The 26,874-nt window shown below is 43.9% G+C and overlaps 1 protein-coding gene across 5 annotated transcripts in view; it reads left to right on the top strand.

The window, feature by feature from the left end:
• The window catches only part of MICAL2 (microtubule associated monooxygenase, calponin and LIM domain containing 2), a 320,593-nt gene that overhangs the window by 274,983 nt on the left and 18,736 nt on the right, over window positions 1-26,874 (top strand). For all 5 annotated transcript variants that reach the window (XM_073604070.1, XM_073604065.1, XM_073604063.1 and 2 more), the window contains 5 exons: window positions 3,841-3,923; window positions 6,520-7,570; window positions 12,123-12,208; window positions 13,788-13,880; window positions 20,952-21,045. In XM_073604070.1, the coding sequence (XP_073460171.1) occupies window positions 3,841-3,923; window positions 6,520-7,570; window positions 12,123-12,208; window positions 13,788-13,880; window positions 20,952-21,045 (1,407 nt within the window). The remainder of the gene's footprint in view (window positions 1-3,840; window positions 3,924-6,519; window positions 7,571-12,122; window positions 12,209-13,787; window positions 13,881-20,951; window positions 21,046-26,874) is intronic.

Here is a 26,874-nt window from a genome sequence, read left to right as displayed (position 1 = left end):
TCAAATTTTTGGATTTTCAATTTTCTGAATTTTTGAATTCCGAAAATCTGGAAATTCGGAAACTTGAAAATTTTGAAATTTGACGATTCGAAATTCGGAAATTCGCAATTCGAAAATTTGGAAATTCGAATATTTGAAATTCGGAAATTTGAAATTTCAGGAAATTCGGAATTCGAAAATTCAAAAATTCAAAATTCAGAAATTCAAAAATTCGGAAATTCGAAAATCCGAATTTTTGGATTTCCAAATTTCTGAATTTCCGAAAAAAGCAAAAAAATGAAAGAAACGAAAACGAACAAATTTTTTGTCAGTGCGCATGTCTAGCGAACAAGTGAGTGACTGGGGTGGGGGGTTATTTTGGCGTTCGACAGAGCAACGGGGGGGGGGGGGTTGGTTTGACTGACCAACCAACGGAATAGAGAGGGGTCTCGTTTTGTTGGCCGCCCCCCTCCAAAAAAATGCAGCACCAGCCGCCACTGATTGATTGACTTAGGCACATTCAACCTGTCCATTTTTTTACATGCAAATACTGCCAGCAGCTATAGCCGCTAGCTCTGTACAGTGCTGATTCCCCCTACTGCCCGAGCTTCCCCTTGTGCTGCGCCCCCCACTGCAGTGATGCTGGATTCCCTCCTTTCCTCTCCTCTACCCCCCCAGCTGCTGCGGGTGATGTTTCAAGATGGAAGCACAATCACAATTGAAGCATAGTAAACTGTGTTTTCTATGCTTCAGGTTGTGAATGAACAGGAAGCTGCTCAGCACAGAGCACTTCATTCCCTGTCTAGTGTAGCTGAGGCTGCAGAGAAAGGCGTGTGTGTGTGTCCGAGCTTTGGGTTGCACACCCTAATGTAATAGGCTGCGCACACCTATGCGAGGAAGAGACGCTTGGCTCATCAGAATTATGGGAGATTCAAGATAGCGGCCGGGACAAGAGATGCAGGGAATAGCAGCAGGTGAGAAATAGGCAGTGCAGGATTTACTGGGCTTGTGAGTATGTTTATCCTGCATAAAAGGGCATCAGAGGTACACTATATTACCAAAAGTATTGGGACGCCTGCCTTTACACACACATGAATTTTAATGACATCCCAGTCTTAGTCCGTAGGGTTCAATATTGAGTTGGCTCCACCCTTTGCAGCTATAACAGCTTCAACTCTTCTGGGAAGGCTGTCCACAAGGTTTAGGAGGGTGTCTATGGGAATGTTTGACCATTCTTCCAGAAGCGCGTTTGTGAGGTCAGGCACTGATGTGGACGAGAAGGCCTGGCTCACAATCTCCGCTCTAATTCATCCCAAAGGTGTTCTATCAGGTTGAGGTCAGGACTCTGTGCAGGCCAGTCAAGTTCCTCCACCCCAAAATCTCTCATCCATATCTTGATGGACCTTGCTTTGTACCCTGGTGCGCAGTCATGTTGGAACAGGAAGGGGCCATCCCCAAACTGTTCCCACAAAGTTGGAAGCATGAAATTGTCCAGAATGTCTTGGTATGCTGATGCCTTAAGAGTTCCCTTCACTGGAAATAAAGGGCCAAGCCCAACCCCTGAAAAACAATCCCCACACCATAATCCCCCCTCCACCAGATGATTTGGACCAGCGCACAAAGCAAGGTCCATAAATACATGGATGAGCGAGTTTGGGGTGGAGGAACTTGACTGGCCTGCACAGAGTCCTGACCTCAACCAGACAGAAGACCTTTGAGATGAATTCGAGCGGAGACTGCGAGCCGGGCCTTCTCGTCCAACATCACTGCCTGACCTCACAAATGCGCTTCTGGAAGAATGGTCAAACATTCCCATAGACACACTCCTAAACCTTGTGGGAAGAGTTGAAGCTTTTGTATCTGCAAAGGGCGGAGCCAACTCAATACTGAACCCTACGGACTAAAGCTGGCCATACACCTATAGATTATCTGCAGATTTTCTATGGTTAGATGGAAAAAGTGGGAGATTCCTCCACCCACACAGTTTAGCGAACATGGAGAAATCTGTTGCACTTTTTTCATCTAACCACAGAAAATCTGCAGATAATCTATAGGTGTATGGCCAGCTTTAGACTGGGATGCCATTAAAGTTCATGTGTGTGTAAAGGCAGGTGTCCCAATACTTTTGGTAATATGGTGTATCACTGACACTCTGTTATGTAGGATAAACATTCTCATGTACTTTCGGTAATATAGTGTAAGTAGCAAATGGAAAGTATGTTAGGGACCTTAGATTGTAAGCTCCTGGAGGGTAGTGACTGATGTAAACGTTTAATATATGTAAAGCTCTGCGTAAATTGACGGCGTTATATAAGTACTCGAAATAATAATATTTCTGGGCTGGGGGTGAGGTTCCCCTTTAATAACACTTCTGGTCCTGCAGTGTGATGCAGAACACAGCCACCAGAGGGCGCTCTCCCCCTATCCATTCCCAGCAAGTCTGGCATTCCAGCCGACACATGGCAGCTGTGAGCACATGCCTAAAAGGAATTTGAAAAATGCTGCATGAAATAGTTTTCTGTCACCCTCTTTGGGAGAGATTCTGGGGGGGGGAGGGAGGGGTTCTGTACAGAATCTTATGGTCATTTCTTTTCAGATTCTCACTGGGGTCCCAGGTGAATTTGTTTCATAAATTGTGACCCATTTCTGGTGTAGAACTGACCTCCGAGGACGGTGCAGGCTTCTCGTAGGGTCACCTAAACAGAGGCAGATTTCTATCGGCACGCCCAAAAGATTTGCCACATTTCTGAAAAAAAAAAAAAAAGTTTGCTGCGCACATTCGTCCCGTTCGAGTCACATTTGCTGCTGTGAACGCAATCTTTGGATTTTCCCTCGTTGTGATCGGAAATCTCGGTCTTCTTGGAGAATACACAGCAATTGTTAAATTCTGCAACATCGATCGCTTGCCATTTGCTGATGAGAAATCTTGGATGAAATCTGTAAGGCCTCATTCACATGTGTGGCTAGGGGCAGTTTACCGCCCCACCCCCCCTCCACCAACTCACAGCTGTACACATACCACAACCACGGTCAGGGCCAGGACAAGGGGTGGGCAAGAGGGGCGACTGCCCTGGGCACTGTGGTATCATGTGAGATTGGGGGGAAACGACACCACAAGGAGATGTGGGGAGAGAATTTGTTGTAGGTGGGGGGATGTGCGGGGCAGCAGGGGGTAAGAATTGTTATAGGAGGGGAATTTTGAGGGGGGGGTGCTAGAAAAGGTGATTGGGGGGGTGGGGGATTTTTTTTGGGAGGGAGGATGGGGGGAATTTGTGCTAGGAGGGGGGATATGGGATGTTTGCGCTAGAAGAGGAGATATGGTAGAGGGGGGAGGCGATTTGTGCTAGGAGGGGTCTTTTTTTGGGGGGGGGGATTTTGTAGGGATGATTGGGGGGTATTTGTGCTAGGAGGGGGGTTTGGAGTAGGGGAGATGTGTACTCAGGGGGGAAATTTGAGAAGTAGAGAATTTGTGCTAGGAGGAGTGAGTTGATTTTTTTGGGGGGGGGGGTGATGTGTGCTGGGGGATTTGGGGAGAGAGAGGATATGAGCTGGGGGGGGCAAAGATTTGTGCTGGGAGGGGGATTTCAGCAGGGGGGCAGAATTGTCCTAGGAAGAGGGGGATTTTTTGCTTGGGGGTAAGCATGCAAATTAGTGCTCAATTTTTTTTTGGGGGGGGGGGTTGCCAAAACAGACAGTAAGCCGGTACAGCTGTGCAAGACTGAAGGGGAGGCCGGAGGTCAGATTTAAGCACTTAAAAGGAAAGCTCCTTATATTTATATACGTGGTTCTGTGCTTTTTTTTACTGTATATGGGATTTTTGAAAAGGCAGCCATGTACTCACCTTTATTTATCTTTTTTTAGCTTTCCCACTTCTAATCGGTCGAAGATCTTCTCATGTGGCAAGAGACGGCTCTCCCACTGCTCTCAGTTCTCCAGACGATGAGGTAAGTGAGAGGGGCATAGAGGGATATACCTTTTATAAAGTGATCAATGAAGAGTAGGGGTGATATAAAAATAACCACGGCTACTCATATTTGGTCACTGCCTGTGCAGTTCTTGACTGTGCTCACAATTTTCTGACACAGATTAGCCCCTGCTTCAGCCTTTCACCTTGTGGCTTGATATAAAGCTAAAATGTTGCAGCCTGATCAATAGGAGGAGACTGAGGAAATCCACATATACTTAACACCTTTTGAACCATAAAAATAAAAGTTCCTTCTCCTTCTTCTCCGCCTTCTTCTCCTTTTTTCCTTCTTGTCCTTCTACTCCTCCTTTTTTTTCCCTTCTTCTACTTTTTGTTCTCCTTCTACTTCTTCTCCCTCTCCTTCTTTTCCTTCTCCCTCTACTTTTCCTCCTTCTCCCTCCCCTTCTCCTCCTCTCCTTCTTTTTCTTCTTCTCCTTCTCCTCCTTCTTCTCCTTCTTCTCCTCCTGCTCTTTCTTTCTCCTCCTTTTCGTTCTCCTTCTCCTCTTTCTCCTTCTTCTCCTTTTCCTTCTTCTCCTCCGTCTTCTCCTTTTCTTTCTTCTACTTTTCCTCCTCCTTTTTACCTTTCTCCTTCTTGTCCTTCTTTACCTTCTCCCTCTCATCATTCTCTTTCTTCTCCTTCTGTTTCACTCTCTCCTCCTAATTCCCCTTCTTCTTGTCCTTCTCCTTCTTCGCCTTCTTCTCCTCCTTCGCCTTCTTCGCTTTCTTCTTCTCCTTCTTCTCATCCTTCTTGTCCTTCTTCTCTTTCTCCCCTTTTTTGGCCTTTTTCTCTTCCTTCTTCTCCTCCTTTTTTTTAATTCTTCTACTTTTCCTTCTCTTTCTTCTCCTTCTCCCGTTCCTTCTTCTTTTCCTTCTCCCTCTACTTTTTCTCGTTCTCCCTCCCCTTCTCCTCCTCTCCTTCTTTTCCTTCTCCTTCTCCTCCTTCTTTTCCTTCTTCTTCTCCTTCTTCTCCTTCTCCTTTTTCTCCTTCTCCTCCTGCTCTTTCTTTCTCCTTCTCCTTTTCGTTCTCCTTCTCCTCTTTCTCCTTTTCCTTCTTCTCCTCCTTCTTCTCCTTTTCTTTCTTCTACTTTTCCTCCTCCTTTTTCCCTTTCTCCTTCTTTTCCTTCTTCTCCTTCTCCCTCTCATCATTCTCTTTCTTCTGCTTCTGCTTCACTCTCTCCTCATAATTCCCCTTCTTCTTGTCCTTCTTCTCCTACTTCGCCTTCTTCTCCTCATTCTTCGCCTTCTTCGCTTTCTTCTTCTCCTTCTGTTCCTCCTTCTTGTCCTTCTTCTCCTTCTCCTCCTTCTTCGCCTTTTTCTCTTCCTTCGTCTCCTCCTTTTTTTTCATTCTTCTACTTTTCCTTCTCCCTCTACTTTTCCTCCTTCTCCCTCCCCTCCTTCTTTTCCTTCTTCTTCTCCTTCTTCTCCCTCTCCTTTTTCTCCTTCTGCTCCTTTTTCTCCTTCTTCTCCTCCTGCTCTTTCTTTCTCCTTCTCCTTTTCGTTCTCCTTCTCCTCTTTCTACTTCTACTGCTTTTCCTTCTTCTCCTCCTTCTCCTTTTCTGTCTTCTACTTTTCCTCCTCCTTTTTCCTTTTCTCCTTCTTGTCCTTGTTCTCCTTCTCCCTCTCATCATTCTCTTTCTTCTCCTTCTGCTTCACTCTCTCCTCCTAATTCCCCTTCTTCTTGTCCTTCTCCTTCGCCTTCTTCGCTTTCTTCTTCTTCTTCTTCTTGTCCTTTTTCTCCTTCTTTGCCTATTTCTCTTCCTTCTTCTCCTCCTTTTTTTCATTCTTCTACTTTTCCTTCTCTTTCTTCTCCTTCTCCCTCTCCTTCTTCTTTTCCTTCTCCCACTACTTTTCCTCCTTCTCCCTCCCCTTCTCCTCCTCTCCTTCTTTTCCTTCTCCTTCTCCTCCTTCTTTTCCTTCTTCTTCTCCTTTTTCTCCTTCTGCTCCTTTTTCTCCTTCTTCTCCTCCTGCTCTTTCTTTCTCCTTCTCCTTTTCGTTCTCCTTCTCCTCTTTCTCCATCTCCTTTTCTTTCTTCTCCTCATTCTTCTCTTTTTCTTTCTTCTCTTTTCCTCCTCCTTTTTCCCTTTCTCAATCTTGTCCTTCTTCTCCTTCTCCCTCTCATCATACTCTTTCTTCTTCTTCTGCTTCACTCTCTTCTCCTAATTCCCCTTCTTCTTCTCCTTCTTCTACTTTGCCTTCTTCTCCTCCTTTTTTGTCTTCTTCGCTTTCTTCTTCTTCTTCTCCTCCTTCTTGTCCTTCTTCTCCTTCTCCTCCTTCTTCGCCTTTTTCTCTTTTCATTCTTCTACTTTTCCTTCTCTTTCTTCTCCTCCTTCTCACCCTTCTTCTTCTCCTCCTCCTTCTCCTTTTCCTTGTCCTTCTTCTCCTAGTCCTTGTCCTTCTTCTCCTTGTCCTTCTTCTCCTTCTCCTTCTCCTCCTCCTCCTTCTCCTCCTCCTTCTTCTCATTTTCCTTCTCCATCTTCTCCTTCTTTTCCTCCTTGTAGAGTATAATGATGTAGGAGGCCATTTTAATACTCGTAGTGCTGTGCTCATATTGGTATTTAACTGTCTTTCTTACACAGGTGTTTAACAACAATACTCCAGAACATTTCACCCAGCCTCACCTTGCTGGCCAGAGTTATAAAGCTCCCGAGGAGGATTACCCAGACATACCGTCTTATGTTCCTCATTACAAAGCTTTGTCCAGCAACCATGTGGCCCCAAAACACAGTGACTATGGGGCACCTAGGACTTTGTATCCAAATTCCACTTATCAGTATTCCAACAACCCATTGGAGAACCCTTCGGAGTATTTCACCGACCACTGTGATGTTTTTAAAAAAGAAGAGCGAAAGGATGAAAGGAACAAGCTAGACCTGCAAGGTCATGAGCTAAACAAGCTGGCAAACCCAACGTTAAAAAAGTTAGTCCTTTCCAATGAGGAAAAATCAAACCTTCTAGACTGGAATTCAGCCAACCCCAGGCAAACCAAAAACGTGCATGAGCAGCCCTCCTATGTCAACCACAACCCAGGAGGGGAGGCAGAGAGCAAGCCAAAGTCGGCATTTTCCATCTTGTCTAACGCCATAAAAAGGTCCTTCTTGCGTTCGGTCGGCTCTACTTCTGAGAGTCCAAAACCAGCTGCTAAACCCAAGCCGGCATTGCCGACAAATTATTTTGATATTCCCAGTACGTTTTTCAGAAGTAGCTTTAGCAATTCAGACACCCAGACCGACCTTAATGATACCGAAATGAACTTTTTGTCTTACCGCTCTTCCACACCTCGAGGTGATTTCAGAACGTCTAAAGAGGGTCCGTCTTGGAATTCTTCTCAGAGATCCAACATTTCTTCTAAAGTGGAGGACATGCCGAAAATGTTGGAGAGGTTCACCCTCAAAGAGAACCACCAAACCAGCGCTTTTTCAGATAATCCTTTCCGGAACAGGAAAGACTCAATTTTTTCATCTTTGAGGTCGATCACCAGGCCCTCCGAAAATCCTTCAAGTGCATTTTCCAATGACTCTTGGTATGTTCCATGGGCCATTAGGAGGAAGGCAAACGAAAAAGAAGCGGAGGAGAGACCCCGGGCCAGTTCAGTGGCAGCTTCAAGTCTGCTTTCTATTCCTCACCCAGGTGAGTGAATGTTAGAGGGAATGTACAGCTTTGTGACATATGCATTTATTATTTTTAAGACTAAAAAATACCGAATATATTTTAAATTGAAAGTAGACTTTCAGCGCCAGGGCCATTTTTGCATTTTTTTTGGACACTTTTAAAAAAAAATAATTTTTGGCCTGAAAATTTGTTAAAACCCCCATACATGATATATTTTCCGAAAGCAGATACATCAGAGCAGTGATGGCGAACCTTGGCACCCCCAGATGTTTTGGAACTACATTTCCCATGATGCCCATGCACTCTGCAGAGTAGTTGAGCATGGGAAATGTAGTTCCAAAACATCTGGGGTGTCAAGGTTCTCCATCACTGCCCTAGAGGATAAAATAGTGATAGCTCCAATCTATATAATATATTCTATATGCAATATATTACCCGATTTTCTTAAAATGTAAAAGATGAGGTTGTGCCAAGTAAATAGATACTCAACATGTCGAGGCTTAAAATTGCGTGTGCCCGTATTTCGGCAACAAGTTTCAGTACCCCATATTTTCCATGGGCTTTATATAGAATGGGGGGGGGGTGACATTGCCTGGAAGTTAGGATTGTTACCAGAACAGGTGTCCCCCATTGGGCAATTTTCCCTCACCGCCTGTTTTGGTGACAACTGTAACTTCCAGGCAAGTGTAATACCCGCCCTTCCCCCATTCTATATAAAACCGAAAAGTATGACCCTTAAACCTTTTTAATCCCTGGGGACAACAAGGGGATTTCTCCTCAATTCGTCTTATGTCTCTGTGACAGGAGGGGACAGAAAGTGAAGGAATTTTTTTAATGGGACAGGTCTGGAGTGTGAGAGGAAGAAGCAGCACAATGAGCCAATCAGTTTGTGTGCTCTGACAAGGAGCATACTGATAGGAGGAGAGAGCAGAGAGACAGAGAGGTGAGCTCATCACTGTGCTGCTTCTTCTTTCACAGTTCAGTCACAGGTTGGGGGCTGGTCCGGGATGAGAGAAGACTTTTGTTGGCCATCAGAATGAGGACAGAAGAAGAACTCAGGATTGAAAGTGAATATTGCAACAGAAGCTGCTTTTTTATTCTGTATTTTAATGCTATTCGCTTTTATTTTGTTATATTTCTGCTTTCTTTTTAATCAGGTAAATATCAAATTTCCTGCCTACCTCCCCCAACTGGCCCTCCTCCCGTCCAGGTGATCAATCTATTTCAAGTGTTCTGTGCCAAAGCTGTTCAATCAACGAGATTTGTATTTATCACCAGCGCTTCTTGTAAAAAACATTTGGAAACATTGAGTTCTCGTTGTGGACCTTGGCCCGTACTGGCCAGTTACACGTGTGTTCCCTATCGGTGCCCTTGATTTCCGCTAGTCCTCCATAAGCGGCACATTAATGGGGGCATTAGTGCGCTTTGTAAGCGCTCCAGTCCTATCTCGGCGGATGATGGGTGTCAGGAGGTGTCTGTGTCTGTATATTGTGATAAACAATTAATAACTTCTCCTTTCTGCAAACCGACATTGTTAAGCTAAGTGCTTCTAAAACAATGTGCAGCGGCCTTGCCCCGCAGACCTCGCCGCTACAGACTATTATTTACATGTGCAAGTAAAAGGGCATCGAGATGTCGGAATATTCCACGGCGGTAAAAGAGATAAAACGATTTGTAAATGGCTTCTATGGTAACTGACTGTGTTAATGATCATTATTATTTATTACCAAGTGTTACCGGGATCTATTTCTATCAATTTCTCTTCCTTTCTTTTATATATCTATTTCCATCAATCTATCTCTATTTATTTTATGTCTGTCTATCTATCTAACTAATATGTATTTATTATTTTTTATTATATAACTATATCTATTTCTATCTATCTATATCTTTATTATTTATCTATTATTTAATTCCTTCTTTCTTTCTCTTCTATATTTATATCTATCATCAATCTATCTATTTAAACTATTTTCTTTATATTTTCTATTTCTTTCCTTCTTTATTTTATATATAAATCAATTTATCTATCTATCTATCTATCTATCTATCTATCTATCTATCTATCTATCTATCTATCTATCTATCTATCTATCTATCTATCTCTATTTATATTCATTCTTTCTTTCATCTATCTATCCTATCTTTTTTTATTTTCTATTTCTTTTTTCTTTCTATCTATCGATCTATCTATCTATCTATCTATCTATCTATCTATCTATCTATCTATCTATCTATCTATCTATCTATCTATCTATCTTTTCTTTCTTTCTTTCTATATATCTATCTAAATTTTTCTTCTTTCTTTCTGTATTTTCTCTTTCTTTCTTTCTTTCTTTCTTTCTTTCTTTCTTTCTTTCTTTCTTTCTTTCTTTCTTTCTTTCTTTTTATATTTTCTATTTCTTTCTTCTGTTTATATTTTCTATTTCTGTTTTTCTTTCTTTCTTTCTTTCTTTCTTTCTTTCTTTCTTTCTTTCTTTCTTTCTTTTTTTTTCTTTCTTTCTTTTTCTTTCTTTCTTTCTTTTTATATTTTCTATTTCTTTCTTCTGTTTATATTTTCTATTTCTGTTTTTCTTTCTGTTTTTCTTTCTTTCTTTCTTTCTTTCTTTCTTTCTTTCTTTCTTTCTTTCTTTCTTTCTATCTCTATATATCTCTTTCTCTGTGATTTTCTTTCTTTCTTTCTTTCTTTCTTTCTTTCTTTCTTTCTTTCTTTCTTTCTTTCTTTCTTTCTTTCTTTCTTTCTTTCTTTTTCTTTCTTTCTTTCTTTTCTATCTATCTTTCTATCTCTATATATCTCTTTCTCTGTGATTTTCTTTCTTTCTTTCTTTCTTTCTTTCTTTCTTTCTTTCTTTCTTTCTTTCTTTCTTTCTTTCTTTCTTTCTTTCTTTCTTTCTTTCTTTCTTTTTCTTTCTTTCTTTCTTTTCTATCTATCTTTCTATCTCTATATATCTCTTTCTCTGTGACTTTCTTTCTTTCTTTCTTTCTTTCTTTCTTTCTTTCTTTCTTTCTTTCTTTCTTTCTTTCTTTCTTTCTTTCTATCTCTATATATCTCTTTCTCTGTGATTTTCTTTCTTTCTTTCTTTCTTTCTTTCTTTCTTTCTTTCTTTCTTTCTTTCTTTCTTTCTTTCTTTCTTTCTTTCTTTTTCTTTCTTTCTTTCTTTTCTATCTATCTTTCTATCTCTATATATCTCTTTCTCTGTGATTTTCTTTCTTTCTTTCTTTCTTTCTTTCTTTCTTTCTTTCTTTCTTTCTTTCTTTCTTTCTTTCTTTCTTTCTTTCTTTCTTTCTTTCTTTCTTTCTTTTTCTTTCTTTCTTTCTTTTCTATCTATCTTTCTATCTCTATATATCTCTTTCTCTGTGATTTTCTTTCTTTCTTTCTTTCTTTCTTTCTTTCTTTCTTTCTTTCTTTCTTTCTTTCTTTCTTTCTTTCTTTCTTTCTTTCATCTATCTATCTATCTATCTATCTATCTATCTATCTATCTATCTATCTATCTATCTATCTATCTATCTATCTATCTATCTATCTATCTGTCTCTCTGTCTGTCTATCTATCTGTCTTTTGCTATTTTTCTAGTCTAGTATATCTTTGTTTGTCTTTTATACTCCAACCCTTGGACAGGGAAGGGATTAGATGCCTTTTCAGGTTTGCTTTTGCTCGGTGGGTACACGCTGCCTTATTTCATGTCCCGGGGACACCCTGACGATCGCTGTCACTGGAACAATTTGCCCAACAAGGAAACAGACAGCAATAAAAACCTAACAGTGGCTCTATCCCGTCCTTCCTCTGGCGTTGGGATTTAACTGCCACCAATCCCGCGCACACTTTATGGTTGCTGAAGCCATGCACTGTAGGATTTCATGAACAGTTATAATGAAGAATGGCTCTTCATCAAAAAACTGAGAAGGATCTGAGCAGAAAAGAGCAGCATCCTAAAGTAAGATTTTTTTTTTTTTTGGTAAATAATGAGCTAGAGAGATACAGTGCATCCTACACCAATCATAAATAACCTTTCATAGGTCTTGCTGCATTAGCTGAATTCTGATTGGCTGCGTATGACCACAGTGCCCCCCATGTCCTTTCCAGTATGTTATTCACAAAGTGTATTTGTGTTTTAGACACCCTGACGCCACAGGCCCAGGACACTGAACAGATGTCGCGTAGCGGGCCGCGTTCCAGACGCAAAAAGACTCGGAAGACTAATTTTTCTAAGAGCTGGCGAGCGTTCCGCCATCATTTATTAAAATAAAAAAATACGTATACATCGCAAACCTTGAAACATCCATTTTTAATTGGAGACGGAGCCCTTAAGTGCAATTATGCGCTGTCACCCCGGCTAATTGCTGTTTACAGATACAACCGCGCCAGCGCCTTGTCTGCCGTGTCTCAGATACACACAGAGCCGGGATTGTCAGGAACGGGGGGCCCCCGGGGGCCTGGACGGGAGCCAGGCATAAAACAGCCCCTAGGGCCCAGGATGGTGGAGATGTACGGCAGCCGGTGCCAGGTGTTCCGAAATCCATTCCGCGTCTAAACTGACAATTACATTTTTATTTTTTTTTATTGTTTCAGAAATGAAAAACAGAGTGGCAAAAAGTGAGAATTACTCAAGTTCCTCCGAAGAAGATTTACCGTATGCAAGCTCCTCATCATTTAAGGTAACCCTTTCCTAAACCCGCCACCCCCCCCCCCCCCCCCCGGTACTAGTTTTCGGCAACTGACCAATAGGAATGCACAATAGCATTTGAAAGAAGCTTCTGTCCTGGAAGAAAAAGAAAAGTCCTGGACGGCCGCACACTGCTGAAGGCATCTTTATTAGTGTAATAAAATCCAACACAGTCACTTCATATGCGAACGAAACAGGGAGAAACAGCTAACGCGTTTCACACCATATGGTGGTGCTTAATCATAGCGATGATCAAGCACCACCATATGGTGTGAAACGCGTTAGTTGCTTTTCCCTGTTTCTTTCGCACATGAAGTGACTGTATTGGATTTTATTACACTAATAAAGATGCCTTCAGCGGTTCAGGGCTTTTCTTTTTCTTCCAAGTTTGTGCAGAGCCAGCACCTGCGAGTTCATAGTAGGGCAGGTAGGGCTAAAGGTCTGGAGCTTTTTGGAGCGGCAATCTTTTCCTATAAGCTTCTGTCCTGCCTGGAGACACCGTGAAAATCTTGCTGAACCTGGTTAGAAGCTGCATTTCTATAAGACCCACTCGGGGGGGGGGGGGGCAAAGTAGCTGTAACTCATGAAAGCCGCGCCGCATGACCACTTTATACTTACTCTTACCCCACCCCCACCGCCCCTCCATCCCTGACTGCCAGTGAGCAGTAAAAGGTGTTTCGGGGGACGCAGACAGCAATAAGAACCTCTATCCGAGAATTCTATCCGAAAATTAAATTCAAAGTCTTCGCTGGAGCGGGGCTTTAATGTAAACTTTTTTTACATGAAGGCAGCATAATTCCTGGTCAGCGACTTATAGGGGTCTAGTTATAAAAAATATGACACCCATCGCGAATAATCCTCATAATGTGTCTAATATGTTTATTTTTTGTAATCGTCAGCTCCATCTAGTGGCCATAAAGAGGAATTTTTTTTCTGTATTACCACAATCAGGAAAATACTGAATTATGGCCACTAGATGGAGCTAAAGATCATAGGAAATACAAATATTAGACACATAAAGGGGATTATTTGTGACAGCTGCGAATGTTGAGATAATCGCACAACAAATTGTTTATAACTAGGACTTAATGTATTGAGGACCAGATTGACAGCCAGGCAACTATACGAGGCAGCCTCCATGTTTTGTCTCACAACAGCCACCCTTTAAAGCTGAAGTTTGAAACGGTATTAAACCCAAAAGCCAACATTTATTATATTGCAGCTTACCAATTCTTAGATGTGATGGCTGCAATAGTTTTCTTTTTTTAGGCTTCCGTTCTTCTATTTTCATTCGGTGTTTCAGCCAATAAGTCTCTCCGGTAGAGTGTATCAGTTACAGGGATGAGACAAACCATTTGTTAGTGTATTTAAATCTGCTAGTCCATCTAACACTCCCTTCCTCTCAGACTGACAATGCTGCTGTCCAAAGGTGACCCTTCATCCAGAGTAGGGGGGCGCTCTAATACAAGGGGTGTATTACTGGCAGATCACCAGGTGAAAACAGAGGGGGAAAAAAGCCTAAAAAAAAAAGAAAACTAATGCATCCACCACATCTTCCCTTCTTCTTGCAGAACTCCCCAGCTTCTAAACAGCAGAGGAGGATGGAGAGAGATGCCAGACTGAGAGCCAAACAGGAAGAGCTGAAGAGACTGCACAAGGCTCAGGTGAGACATAGAAGAGTGACGGCACAAAATGACTAAGTGGTCCATTGCATCTGCCACTTTACTTTTGTTTTTTTGTTTTTGCTTTTTTAACTTTTTTCCCACCAATCTCTGTTTGTCGCAAGCATGCTTAAATGTATTAACTGTTGACTGGCTCACTGCCTCTGCTGGAAGCCTATTCCAAGCATCAACTATTCTTTCGGTAAAATACTTTCTAAGGTTAGTTTGAACTTTCCTCCTGCCAGTTTGCAGTCATTTCCCCATGTTCTTAATCTGAGCTTCATATTGAAATTCCCTCCTGAACCTTATTCACCCTCTTCATGTATTCAAAGGCTTCAGTCATGTCCATCCTTTCCCTTCTTTCCTCCAGACTGTACATATTAAGTTCCTGAAGTCTCTCCTGATATGTTTTATACCTCAGACCTTTCACCATTTCAGTTGGCCATCTTGGGGACTCATTCAAACTCATCGATATCTTTTTGTAAGTGAGGTCTCCAGAACTAGACCCAGTATTCTAAATGGGAGTCTAACTAAAGATCTATATAGAAGAATCAGGACCTCCTCACTCCTGTTGGTGACCCCTCTAATGATAAAAATATCTTTATATAAAAATCAGGACCTCCTTCCATCTGCTGGTGACCCTTCTAGTAAAAAAAAACTATATAGAGGAATCAGGACCTCCTTCCATCTGCTGGTGACCCTTCTAGTGAAAAAAAGATCTATATAGAGGAATCAGGACCTCCTTCCTCCTGCTGGTGGTCCCTCTATTGATATAAAGATCTATATAGAGGAATCAGGACCCCCTTCCTCCTGCTGGTGACCCCTCTAGTGATATAAAGATCTATCTATATAGAGGAATCAGGACCTCCTTCCTCCTGCTGGTGGTCCCTCTATTGATATAAAGATCTATATAGAGGAATCAGGACCTCCTTCCTCCTGCTGGTGGTCCCTCTAGTGATATAAATATCTATATAGAGGAATCAGGACTTCCTTCCTCCTGCTGGTGACCCCTCTAGTGATATAAAGATCTATATGGAGGAATCAGGACCTCCTTCCCCCTGCTGGTGGTCCCTCTACTGATATAAATACCTATATAGAGGAATCTGGACCACCTTCCTCCTGCTGGTAACCCCTCTAGTGATATAAAGATCTATATGGAGGAATCAGGACCTCCTTCCCCCTGCTGGTGGTCCCTCTAGTGATATGAAGGTCTGGGTGGGATATATTTGGCAGCAAGTGAACATGTTGTCCTTGAAATGGATGTGTTGAAAGCAGAAAAATGGTCAAGCGTAAGGATTTGAGCGACTTTGACAGGAGCTAAATGGTGTTGGCAAGATGACTGTGTCAAAATGCCAAAACTGCAGCTCTTGTAGAATATTCCTGGTCTGCAGTGGTCAGGACCTACCAGAAGTGGTCCAAGGAAGGAAAATCGGCAAACCGGCAACAGGATCATGGGCTGCCAAGGCTCATTGATGCACATGGGGTTTGAAGGCTGGCCCATGTATTCTGATCCAATAGAAGACCTACTGTAGCTCAAATTGCTAAAAAGGGTAATACAGGTTCCCATAGAAAGGTGTCAGAACACACAGAGCATCACAGGTTGTTATGTATGGGGCTGCACAGCCAAAAACTAGGGTGTCAATGCTGACCCGTGTCCACAGCCAAAAGCGCCTACAATGGGTATGTGAGCATCAGAGCTGGACCATGGAGCAATCGCAGAAAGTGGCCTGGTCTGAGAAGGTCACGAATGGTTGGAGGAACACAACAAGTTTGAGGTGTTGACTTGACCTCCAGATTCTCCAGATCTTAATCTAGTTGAGCATCTGTGGGATGTGCTGGGAAAAACAAGGATGTCGTACCTTACAGCTTGATGGACTTAAAGAATCTGCTACTGACGGCTTGGTGCCAGACACCACAACGTACCTTCAGAGGTCTAGTGCAGTCCATGCCTCAACGGGTCAGGGCTGTTTTGGTGGCAAAAAGGGGGAGCTACACAATATTAGGTGGGTGGTCATAAAGTTTTGGTTGATCTGTATGTTGTTCTTTTTCTATATCAGCTCCTGTGCTGGACTCAGAAATGAGGAGATGAGAGAATAGAGACAAGGATGGGGTGATTGAAATGAACTCTTATTTGCAGTCTCTCCAATCTGCATAAAGCAGGGACATACACTCACCGGCCACTTTATTGGGTCCACCTGGCTAGTACTGGGTTGGACCCCCTTTTTCCTTCATTCTTGGTGGCATAGATTCAACAAGGTGTTGGAAACGTTCCTCAGAGATTTTGCTCCATAGTGACATGATAACATCACACAGTTGCTGCAGATTTGTCGGCTGCACATTCATGATGCCAATCTTCCACCACATTCCAAAGGTTCTCTATTGGATGAGATGTAGTGAGTGTGGAGGCCATTGGAGGACAGGGACCTCATTGTCCAGTGGTGAGATGATTGGAGCTTTGTGACATGGTGCATTATCCTGCTGGAAGGAGCCATCAGAAGATGGGGACACTGTAGTCATAAAGGGATGGACATGGTCACCAACAATACTCAGGTAGGCCGTGGTGTATAAACCATGATCAATTGGTACTAAGGTGCCCAAAGTGTGCCCATCCCCCACACCATTACACCACCACCATCAGCCTGAACCGGTGATACAAAGCAGGATGGATCCATGCACCAAATTCTGACCCCACCATCTGAATGTCGCAGCTGAAATCCAGACTCATCAGACCAGACAACGTTTTTCTAATCTTCTATTATCCAATTTTGGTGATCCTGTGCGAATTGTAGCCTCAGTTTCCTGTTCTTAGCTGACAGGAGTTGCACCCGGTGTGCTCTTCTGCTGCTGTAGCCCATCTGCTTTAAGGTTAGATGCGTTGTGCATTCAGAGATGATATCCTGCATACCTTGGGTGTAACGAGTGGTTATTTGGGTTACTGTTACCTTTCTATCATCTGGAACCAGTCTGCCCATTCTCTGACATCAACAAGGCATTTTCCTCCACACAACTGCCGCTCACTGGATAGTCCAAAACACAAAGTTCAAAGAAATTACCGCTCCAGGTGATGGCCCCGTGTCCACACCATCCTTGTGTTCAGGAGGAGACGAAGGGTGCCGGCTGAGCAAAGGCAATAACAAGAAAAATGAAATGGGACGGCCGCACTCCCATCTAATGCCTTTATTGACCAAACTTAGTCCATACACCAACAGAGGCACAGGTGCAGATGATAACTGACGCGTTTCGCACCCTTAGTGGCGCTTAGTTATAGCTGTAGGACCACTTAGTGTCCCTGAGGAATCCTGGTAAATCGTTCACCAGGGGCTGTAATTGATTGTCTACCCATTGGCCCAGACATTCGCCCAGTGATCCAATACCAGCAACGATGGGTCTATCAAACAGGGGATCTAGCCAATTATGAATTTTGGGAAGATGATGGAACACTGGTATGATCGGGCAATCTGGAATAAACATGTCCCTTTCTTTCTGTGTAAATAAGCCTGAAAAGACAGCTCTTCCAATCAAAACGGTATCTCGCCAGGCTCCTACACTGGGGGGGGGTAAAATCCCCTAGTTTATACACCGGCACCAGTTCAGGCTCTCATTGGCTGCAGTTCAAAGGCACTTTTAGATGCGGAAGTAAAACGTGTGCTTCTTGCCCCTTTGTTCTGCCACCACCGTCAAAATATTCAAGATTCTTTCATTCATTAATTGTAACACGAAATTCCTGGTTTATGTCATCACCTGTAGTTCATGTAATATCCAATACGTGGGACGGACTACTCGACAGCTGAGAGACCATCTCCATGACCATCTGTATGATATTGAAAAGAACCATTCTACCAATATCGCTAGACATTCGATTGATGTGCGTGATGCGCTATGACTAAGCGCCACTAACGGTGCGAAACGCGTCAGCTATCATCTGTAGCTGTGCCTCTGTTGGTGTCTAGACTAAGTTTTGTCAATAAAGTCATTATTTGGGAGTGCGGCCGCCCCATTTCATTTTTCTTGCCACTCACTGGATATTTTCACCTATTATCACGATGGGCACTGATCTTTACCGGTTTATGGGGATTATTATTTTAAACTTCTTGAAAAAAAAAAAAATTTTTGTTTTTGGATTCTCATTTCCAGCTGGCACAAGGTGGTAATAATCCGACCCGCACTGTTAATGGAGGTCTTTGCATGTCTCAGTCATTTCACGGTAGGCTAGAAGAAATGCGAAGGTTATTTTTGCCGGGTCTCTAGTCGAAGGAATAAGCTGTGTCTGCTTGGCACAAACAGGCACTAAGCCGGTCCAGGAGGCGCAGTGTGAATAACATGAAATACCTGAAACTGGCACAGGGAATGGTGGGGGGGGGGGGCAGAGCTGTGATCAGAAAAGCTTCAAGATTAACAAATGAAATGACTTCCTCTAGTCTGCCATAGTTCAGCCAGAGAGCGCCGTACGACCCAAGCTGGCAGAATGCACGTCTATGGCATGGAGCATCGCACCGTGTCTCCAGACCATTCATTGCAACAAAGTCCCCCCCATGTGATCATGTCTGCATTTTATTATTATGATTTATTTATCTGTAAAATTCTCCCTGGTGTGAACATCCGAAAGCCCTGAGACTACCGCTGGGTGCCGCCATCTTGGATGGTCCAAATGACACTTGGAGCGTCAAGCGACTCTCTATAGAAAGCATCACTAAGAGGCAGAGCGCAGTCCAGTCAGTTCTATGTGCACCCCCCCCCCACACACACACACACATCCTTCCTCTACAGAGGTCCTCTGATAGGGACACCTGATGTAAGGGGCACTCTGATAGGGGCACCTGATGTAAGGGGCACTCTGATGGGGACACCTGATGTAAGGGGGCACTCTGATAGGGACACCTGATGTAAGGGGCACTCTGATGGGGACACCTGATGTAAGGGGGCACTCTGATGGGGACACCTGATGTAAGGGGCACTCTGATAGGGGCACCTGATGTAAGGAGCACTCTGATGGGGACACCTGATGTAAGGAGCACTTTGATGGGGACACCTGATGTAAGGGGGCACTCTGATGGGGACACCTGATGTAAGGGGCACTCTGATGGGGACACCTGATGTAAGGGGTACTCTGTCGGGGACACCTGATGTAAGGGGGCACTCTGATGGGGAGACCTGATGTAATGGGGCTCTCTGGTGGGGACACCTGATGTAAGGGGCACTCTGATAGGGGCACCTGATGTAAGGGGCACTCTGATGAGGACACCTGATGTAAGGGGCACTCTGATAGGGGCACCTGATGTAAGGAGCACTTTGATGGGGACACCTGATGCAAGGGGCACTCTGATGGGGACACCTGATGTAAAGGGCACTCTGATGGGGAGACCTGATGTCAGGGGCACTCTGGAGGGGACACCTGATGTGAGAGGCACTCTGATAGGGACACTTGATGTAAGGGGGCACTCTGATAGGGACACCTGATGTAAGGGTGCTCTCTGGTGGGGACACCTGATGTGATGGGGACACCTGATGTAAGGGGGCACTCGGATGGGCACACCTGATGTGATGGGCACACCTGATGTGATGGGCACGCCTGATGTGATGGGGACACCTGATGTAAGGGGCACTCTGATGGGGACACCTGATGTAAGGGGGCGCTCTGATGGGGACACCTGATGTAAGGGGGCACTCTGATGGGGACACCTGATGTAAGGGGGCGCTCTGATGGGGACACCTGATGTAAGGGGGCACTCTGATGGGGACACCTGATGTAAGGGGCACTCTGATGGGGACACCTGATGTAAGGGGGCACTCTGATGGGGACCCCTGATGTAAGGGGGCACTCTGATGGGGACACCTGATGTAAGGGGCACTCTGATGGGGACACTTGATGTAAGGGGCACTCTGATGGGGACACCTGATGTAAGGGGCACTCTGATAGGGACACCTGATGTAAGGGGCACTCTGGTGGAGACACCTGATGTAAGGGGGCACTCTGATGGGTACAACAGATGAAGGGATGAAGGGGGAACTCTGATGGGTACACCTGATGTAAGGGGCACTCTGATGGGGACACCTGATGTAAGGGGCACTCTGATGGGGACACCTGATGTAAGGGGCACTCTGATGGGGACACCTGATGTAAGGGGCACTCTGATGGGGACACCTGATGTAAGGGGCACTCTGATGGGGACACCTGATGTAAGGGGCACTCTGATGGGGACACTTGATGTAAGGGGCACTCTGATGGGTACAACGGATGAAGGGAGGCACTGTGATAGGGACACCTGAGTCATAGTTCAAACATAAGATTGGAATCTCTGCTTGAATTCAATAACCAAACTGCCTGCTCTCTAGAATTCCTCTTCACCTTTCTAAAAGGTTATGAAGTCAAATTTGATAGCAAGTTCCAAGGCACACTGCACATGCACTTTGGTTATGGAAAGGAAAAATCCTGGAGCATTTAAAATATTTGATATTTTGGGCTTTTGCACATGCAAGTTGGTGACAGAGTTGCCTAACATGCAGAAGGCCACTAGAAGGAGTTTTAGGAAAGCCATCTCGGAAACGTGTTAATATGGAACAGCAAGGATAAAATGAAAGTACATGAAAAACGACTTCAAGGTCAACGTTACAACAATAAATAAAAAAAAAATGTATTCACAGAGAAAACATATAATAACTTCCCTTCAAAGTAAACCTGTTTGTGCCTCATCCCTAATCTTTGTTATAACAATGACCCCAAGTATCTTTAAGGTCAAAGTTACCACAATGGTTCAGGAATGTGTTCCGTACCGGTAATACATAAAAGATTCCCTTTTAAATGAATCTCTTTATACCTCATCTCTGATCTTTTACAAATCTATATATTGAAAAGGAAACGTATAATTCTGAAGGCCCTTTAGAAAAGCAGAGCGGGGGATAAATAGAAAAGCCATTTATCGTGTTTTTCTAACCTGAGATTGAGGGCCGCTAGAAATAAAACAGAATGACCGGAGAGTCCCCAATTGTATGGGGTTCCAGGAATCCGTCAAGAACCGCATACATGCCATTGCCGAGTGAATTCTAGCATTGTAACAAGCGATTCTTTTTCTTCAGACAATACAGCGCCAGCTACAAGAGACGGAGGAGAAGCAGCGGGCTCTTGAGATCCAAGGTGTCAGGTTGGAGAAAGCTCTTCGAGGAGAAGCAGGTGAGGCGCTAAAATGGCCCTCTGTGTATGGGGTCCTATAGGAGAGCGACTTCTGTAGTGTCCTTAAGAAGCAAAAAGGCGTTATTGTGTGATACTTTAGTACAGGTGACCTCGGCTACCACTCTTGTCGTCTGACGATAAAAAAAAGAAAAAAGGAGGTTTATAGTCATTGGTGGGGTCACAGAAAAGCTACAGCCACTTGGCATCACTGACACGTTTTGAAAAACTCTTATTTTTTTTACTGAATTTTTTTTTTTAATTATATTGGAATAAAGAGAAAAAAAAAAAAGCCCATAAAATATATTGAAGCTCAACTTCAGAAAAGAACAGCTATAAGAGATGGAAGAGAAGCTCTTGAGATCCAAGGTGTCAGGTTGGAGAAAAGCTCTTCGAGGAGAGGCAGGTAAGGGCGCTAAAACTGGCGCTCTTTGTAGGGTGCCGAGTACGATTGTACGGGGCCCAGAGGAGAGCGACTTTTGTAGTATGCTTAAGGTGACGTTATGGTGTTGTAAATTAGTCACCTGCACTTCGTGTTTATAAAGTATGTAAGTCAAGGACTGCAGCACTCCAATATCTGGATATAGGATACATATATATATATATATATATATATATATATATATATATATATATATATATATATATAGATCTATCTATCTATCTATCTATCTATCTATCTATCTATCTATCTATCTATCTATCTATCTATCTATCTATCTATCTATCATAGGCGTGCGCACAGGGTGTGCCGGGTGTGCCCAAGCACACCCTAATCACCCTGTGTACATTAGTGTTATCGTTCTGTGTAGCAGCAGAAACAGGGGAAAGATTTCCCTCTTACCGGCTCTGCCATAAGAGAAGTGTTTATGCTCTTCTCTTTCACTGTGCCGGCAGGGAGATCAATGTCCCGGGGTCATATATATGTAGACACCCACACACGCATGTGTGTTTGAGCTTAAGGGTGCACACCCTAATGTAATAGGCTGCACACACCTATCTATCTATCTATCTATCTATCTATCTATCTATCTATCTATCTATCTATCTATCTATCTATCTATCTATCTATCTATCTATCTATCTAGATATAGATATATCTGTATATATACTATATACAAGTGATGGCAAACCTTGGCACCCCCAGATGTTTTGGAACTACATTTCCCATGATGCTCATGCACTCTGTAGTGTAGTTGAGCATCATGGGAAAAGTAGTTCCAAACCATCTGGGGTGCCAAGGTTCACCATCACTGGTATATACGGTGTATATATAGATATACAGTATCTCACAAAAGTGAGTACACCCCTCACATTTCTGTAAATCTTTTCTTCTATCTTTTCATGTGACAACACTGAAGAAATGACACTTTGCTACAATGTAAAGTAGTGAGTGTACAGCTTGTATAACAGTGTAAATTTGCTGTCCCCTCAAAATAACTCAACACACAGCCATTAATGTCTAAACCGCTTGCAACAAAAGTCAGTACACCCCAAAGTGAAAATGTCCAAATTGGGCCCAATCAGCCATTTTCCCTCCCTGGTGTCATGTGACTCGTTAGTGTTACAAGGTCTCAGGTGTGAATGGGGAGCAGGTGTGTTAATTTGGTGTTATCGCTCTCACTCTCTCATACTGGTCACTGGAAGTTCAACATGGCACCTCATGGCAAAGAACTCTCTGAGGATCTGAAAAAAAAGAATTGTTGCTCTACATAAAGATGACCTAGGCTATAAGAAGATTGCCAAGACCCTGAAACTGAGCTGCAGCACGATGGCCAAGACCATATAGCGGTATAACAGGACAGGTTCCACTCAGAACAGGCCTCGCCATGGTCCACCAAAGAAGTTGAGGTCACGTGCTCAGCGTCATATCCAGAGGTTGTCTTTGGGAAATAGATGTATGAGGGCTGCCAGCATTGCTGCCGAGGTTGAAGGGGTGGGGGGTCAGCCTGTCAGTGCTCAGACCATACACCGCACACGGCATCAAACTGATCTGCATGGCTGTGGTCACAGAAGGAAGCCTCTTCTAAAGATGATGCACAAGAAAGCCCACAAACAGTTTCCTGAAGACAAGCAGACTAAGGAGATGGATTACTGGAACCATGTCCTGTGGTCTGATGAGACCAAGATAAACTTATTTGGTTCAGATGGTGTCAAGCGTGTGTGGGGGCATCCAGGTGAGGAGTACAAAGACAAGTGTGTCTTGTCTACAGTCAAGCATGGTGGTGGGAGTGTCATGGTCTGGGGCTGCATGAGTGCTGCCGGCACTGGGGAGCTACAGATCATTGAGGGAACCATGAATGCCAACATGTACTGTGACATACTGAAGCAGAGCATGATCCCCTCCCTTCAGAGACTGGGCCGCAGGGCAGTATTCCAACATGATCACCACCCCAAATATACCCCCAAGACGACCACTGCCTTGCTAAAGAAGCTAAAGGAAAAGATGGTGGACTGGCCAAGCATGTCTCCAGACCTAAACACTATTGATCATCTGTGGGACATCCTCAAACAGAAGGTGGAGGAGCACAAGGTCTCTAACATCCACCATCTCGTCATGGAGGAGTGGAAGAGGACTCCAGTGACAACCTGTGAAGCTCTGGTGACCTCCATGCCCGAAAGGGTTAAGGCAGTGCTGGAAAATAATGGTGGCCACACAAAATATTGACACTTTGGGCCCAATTTGGACATTTTCACTTAGGGGTGTACTCACTTTTGTTGCCAGCGGTTTAGACATTAATGGCTGTGTGTTGAGTTATTTTGAGGGGACAGCAAATTTACACTGTTATACAAGCTGTACACTCACTACTTTACATTGTAGACAAGTGTCATTTCTTCGGTGTTGTCACATGAAAAGATAGAAGAAAAGATTTACAAAAATGTGAGGGGAGTACTCACTTTTGTGAGATACTGTATATATAAATATAATACATTTTTTATCCGCTTTTTTTCCCACGAAAGTGGAATTACCATTTAAGTCTGTTATGGGCCCAGCTGAAGTTCTGCATTAATCGGTGCGTGAACATCTGCACTCCCTGTTATTTAACGGCCATGCAAAATTGCAGTGACTCCGCTGCGGCGCTGTAATGCTCGCAGCTGTTTCGAAAAGGACGACACCCTTGAGTATCATAATGAAAGGCAATCAGCGACTAATTAAATCACGATTATTGGTCAGTCTTAGGCAGGCGGTGTCAGTGCCCCTTTAGGAGGGTAACCCAATTATCCATATTCATAGTGACCTCCTGACTTCATAAGTGGCTCATTAATCTCTGCGCAATTAGTTCTAGAAATGGTCGGTTCTCATTATGTAGAATGCAATATATATATATATATATACTGTATGTCGGCAAGAAATCAATGAAGAATGATCTGTATAATATTTCCTCTTCCCGTTACAAAGATAATCCGCTCGGTTTGGACCTCTGAATACAGGATACGTTCACACTTGTGCGTGGCAGGAAGTTGAAAAAAATTGCACACTTTCCCTGTGCACACAGAAACGCAGCCCCTTCCTCGCTCCTGAGAGGAGAGGATGGAAGCTGGCAGCACTGCAGGGGGGGAGATGGAAAGCAGGGGGAATCGGCACTGCGCCCTGGGCACGCCTTAGGGGGTGCCCAGGTACACACACCAATGGAAATGTACATATCGCATTTGCGGTGCCGTTCATTGTTAACTGCACCCCAAATGCAGCAAGCAGGCGCCTGTTTATACACGCGCAAAAACACTCGACTAATGCTTCAAAACATGCGTTTTTTTAAACACGCGTTGTGACATATTTGTCAAGCGTTTTTGCACCCAAAAAGCTACATGAGCTACTTTCCTATGTTTGTCTTGCATAGAGAAGCCCATTGAAATGAAAGGGCCTCCCTAAGCGTATATCGAGAAAACACAAGCAAAATCGTGCGTTCGCGAAATGCTAGGTGTGTACCCGACCTCAGGAGCTTCTCTTGCGCGTTCTTGAACCTAGAGTAGCCCATTGAAATGAATGGGCTGCTCGACATGTGACACAGGTGGAAAAATTGCGGAAACGTGTGCTCCACCGCACCTGCATGGCGTGAACAGAGCCTTACCCACCAAAAATAACCTTCTTTAATGTATGTACATATCATCACAGATCAAAGAATGTGGAGTTCATTCCTAATCTCACACCTTTTTAATCTCCTAGGGGCCCAGTTACAATACTGCATGCTTTACCGCAGTGCATGCTTCAAATGTTGGTGCAATGAGGTGCCATGGCAACCCAATGCACTTTGAACAGACGTCACACTGACACGCAACACACAGAAACACACTAACACGCATTTCGCTGCTGTAAAATGGTGCATGCAACACATGTCCACCACATGGAGTGCCAGGCATTGCACAAACACATGTAATTTGCATTGTCGGGCATGCACTCTTTCTTCTTCTGCTACACAGGTCTGTGTGAGGACAGTTGTGTTGAAGGGTGTGGCTGTTACTCAGCTCTGCAAGGTGAGGACAATTGTTATGAAGGGTGTGGTTGTTACTCAGCTCTGCAGGGTGAGGATAATTGTTCTCAAGGGTGTGGCTGTTACTCAGCTCTGCAGGGTGAGGACAATTGTTATGAAGGGTGTGGCTGTTACTCAGCTCTGCGGGGTGAGGATAACTGTTCTGAAGGGTGTGGCTGTTACTCAGCTCTGCAAGGTGAGGACAATTGTTATGAAGGGTGTGGCTGTTACTCAGCTCTGCCGGGTGAGGATAATTGTTCTGAAGGGTGTGGCTGTTACTCAGCTCTGCAAGGTGAGGACAGTTGTTATGAAGGGTGTGGCTGTTACTCAGCTCTGCAGGGTGAGGATAATTGTTCTGAAGGGGGTGGCTGTTACTCAGCTCAGCTCAGTGCACAGCAGAGTGATAGCCACAAAACACATCTATCAGCAAGATGAATAGCACTGCATCACACCAATGCATGTGTTGTGCGTTACGGTGCAGCGTGCGATAACACATATTTGTATTACCACAAAGCAGTAGTGTGAATGGGCCCTGGCATGTTGTGATTTTATGCCAAATTTTTGCTAAGAAAGTACATTTCTCTCTCAGTTAACATGCTGTTTCCTGCCCTCACACTGCAGAGCTGAGTAACAGCCACACCCCTTAGCAAAAGTGTCCTCACACAGACCTATGTAGAGAAGGAAGATAGAGAGTGTGCCTGACAATACAAGTAAAATGTGTTGGTGCAATGCGTGGCATCAATATGCTGTTCCTTGCCCTCACATTGCAGTAGTCTATACTAGCAGAACTGAGTAACAGCTACACCCCTCAGCACAACTGTCCTCACCCTGCAGAGCTGAGTAACAGCCGCACTCTTCAACACAACTGTCCTCACACTGCAGAGGTGAGTAAAAACCACACCCCTCAGCACAACTGTCCTCACACTGCAGAACTGAGTACCAGCCACAACCTTCAGCACAACTATTCTCACACTGCAGAGCTGAGTAACAGCCACACCCCTCAACACAAGTGTCCTCACACAGACCTGTTTAGCAAAGGAAGAAAGAGAGCGCTCCTGACCAAGTTTGTTAATGTTTGTACCTCAAACACAAGTCAACAAAATCCTTCTGACTTTAACTGAAGAGTACACGTGGCTGTTCAGAGGTTGCGCTTGACCTGCTTTGCATTGCGATGCGTTTCTTCGGACACAGTTTTTCCTATTATGTGCATTTTAACTGCAGGCAAATCAAGCCAAACGCAGCCTTGTCTTGACAAACCATTCATTTTCTAGACGAATGCAGCTGAATGCAGTAAAATGGAAGACAGTGTCCATCTAGAATGCCCATCAGGGACAAGCCAAGGGGTAGGCAGAAGAGGCGGCTG

Source organism: Aquarana catesbeiana, linkage group LG11 (genome assembly GCF_042186555.1).
Source record: "Aquarana catesbeiana isolate 2022-GZ linkage group LG11, ASM4218655v1, whole genome shotgun sequence".
In the NCBI taxonomy this organism is placed as follows: domain Eukaryota; kingdom Metazoa; phylum Chordata; class Amphibia; order Anura; family Ranidae; genus Aquarana; species Aquarana catesbeiana.
The sequence above is the reverse complement of the archived record's forward strand: the minus strand, read 5'-3'. Positions and strand labels throughout refer to the sequence as shown.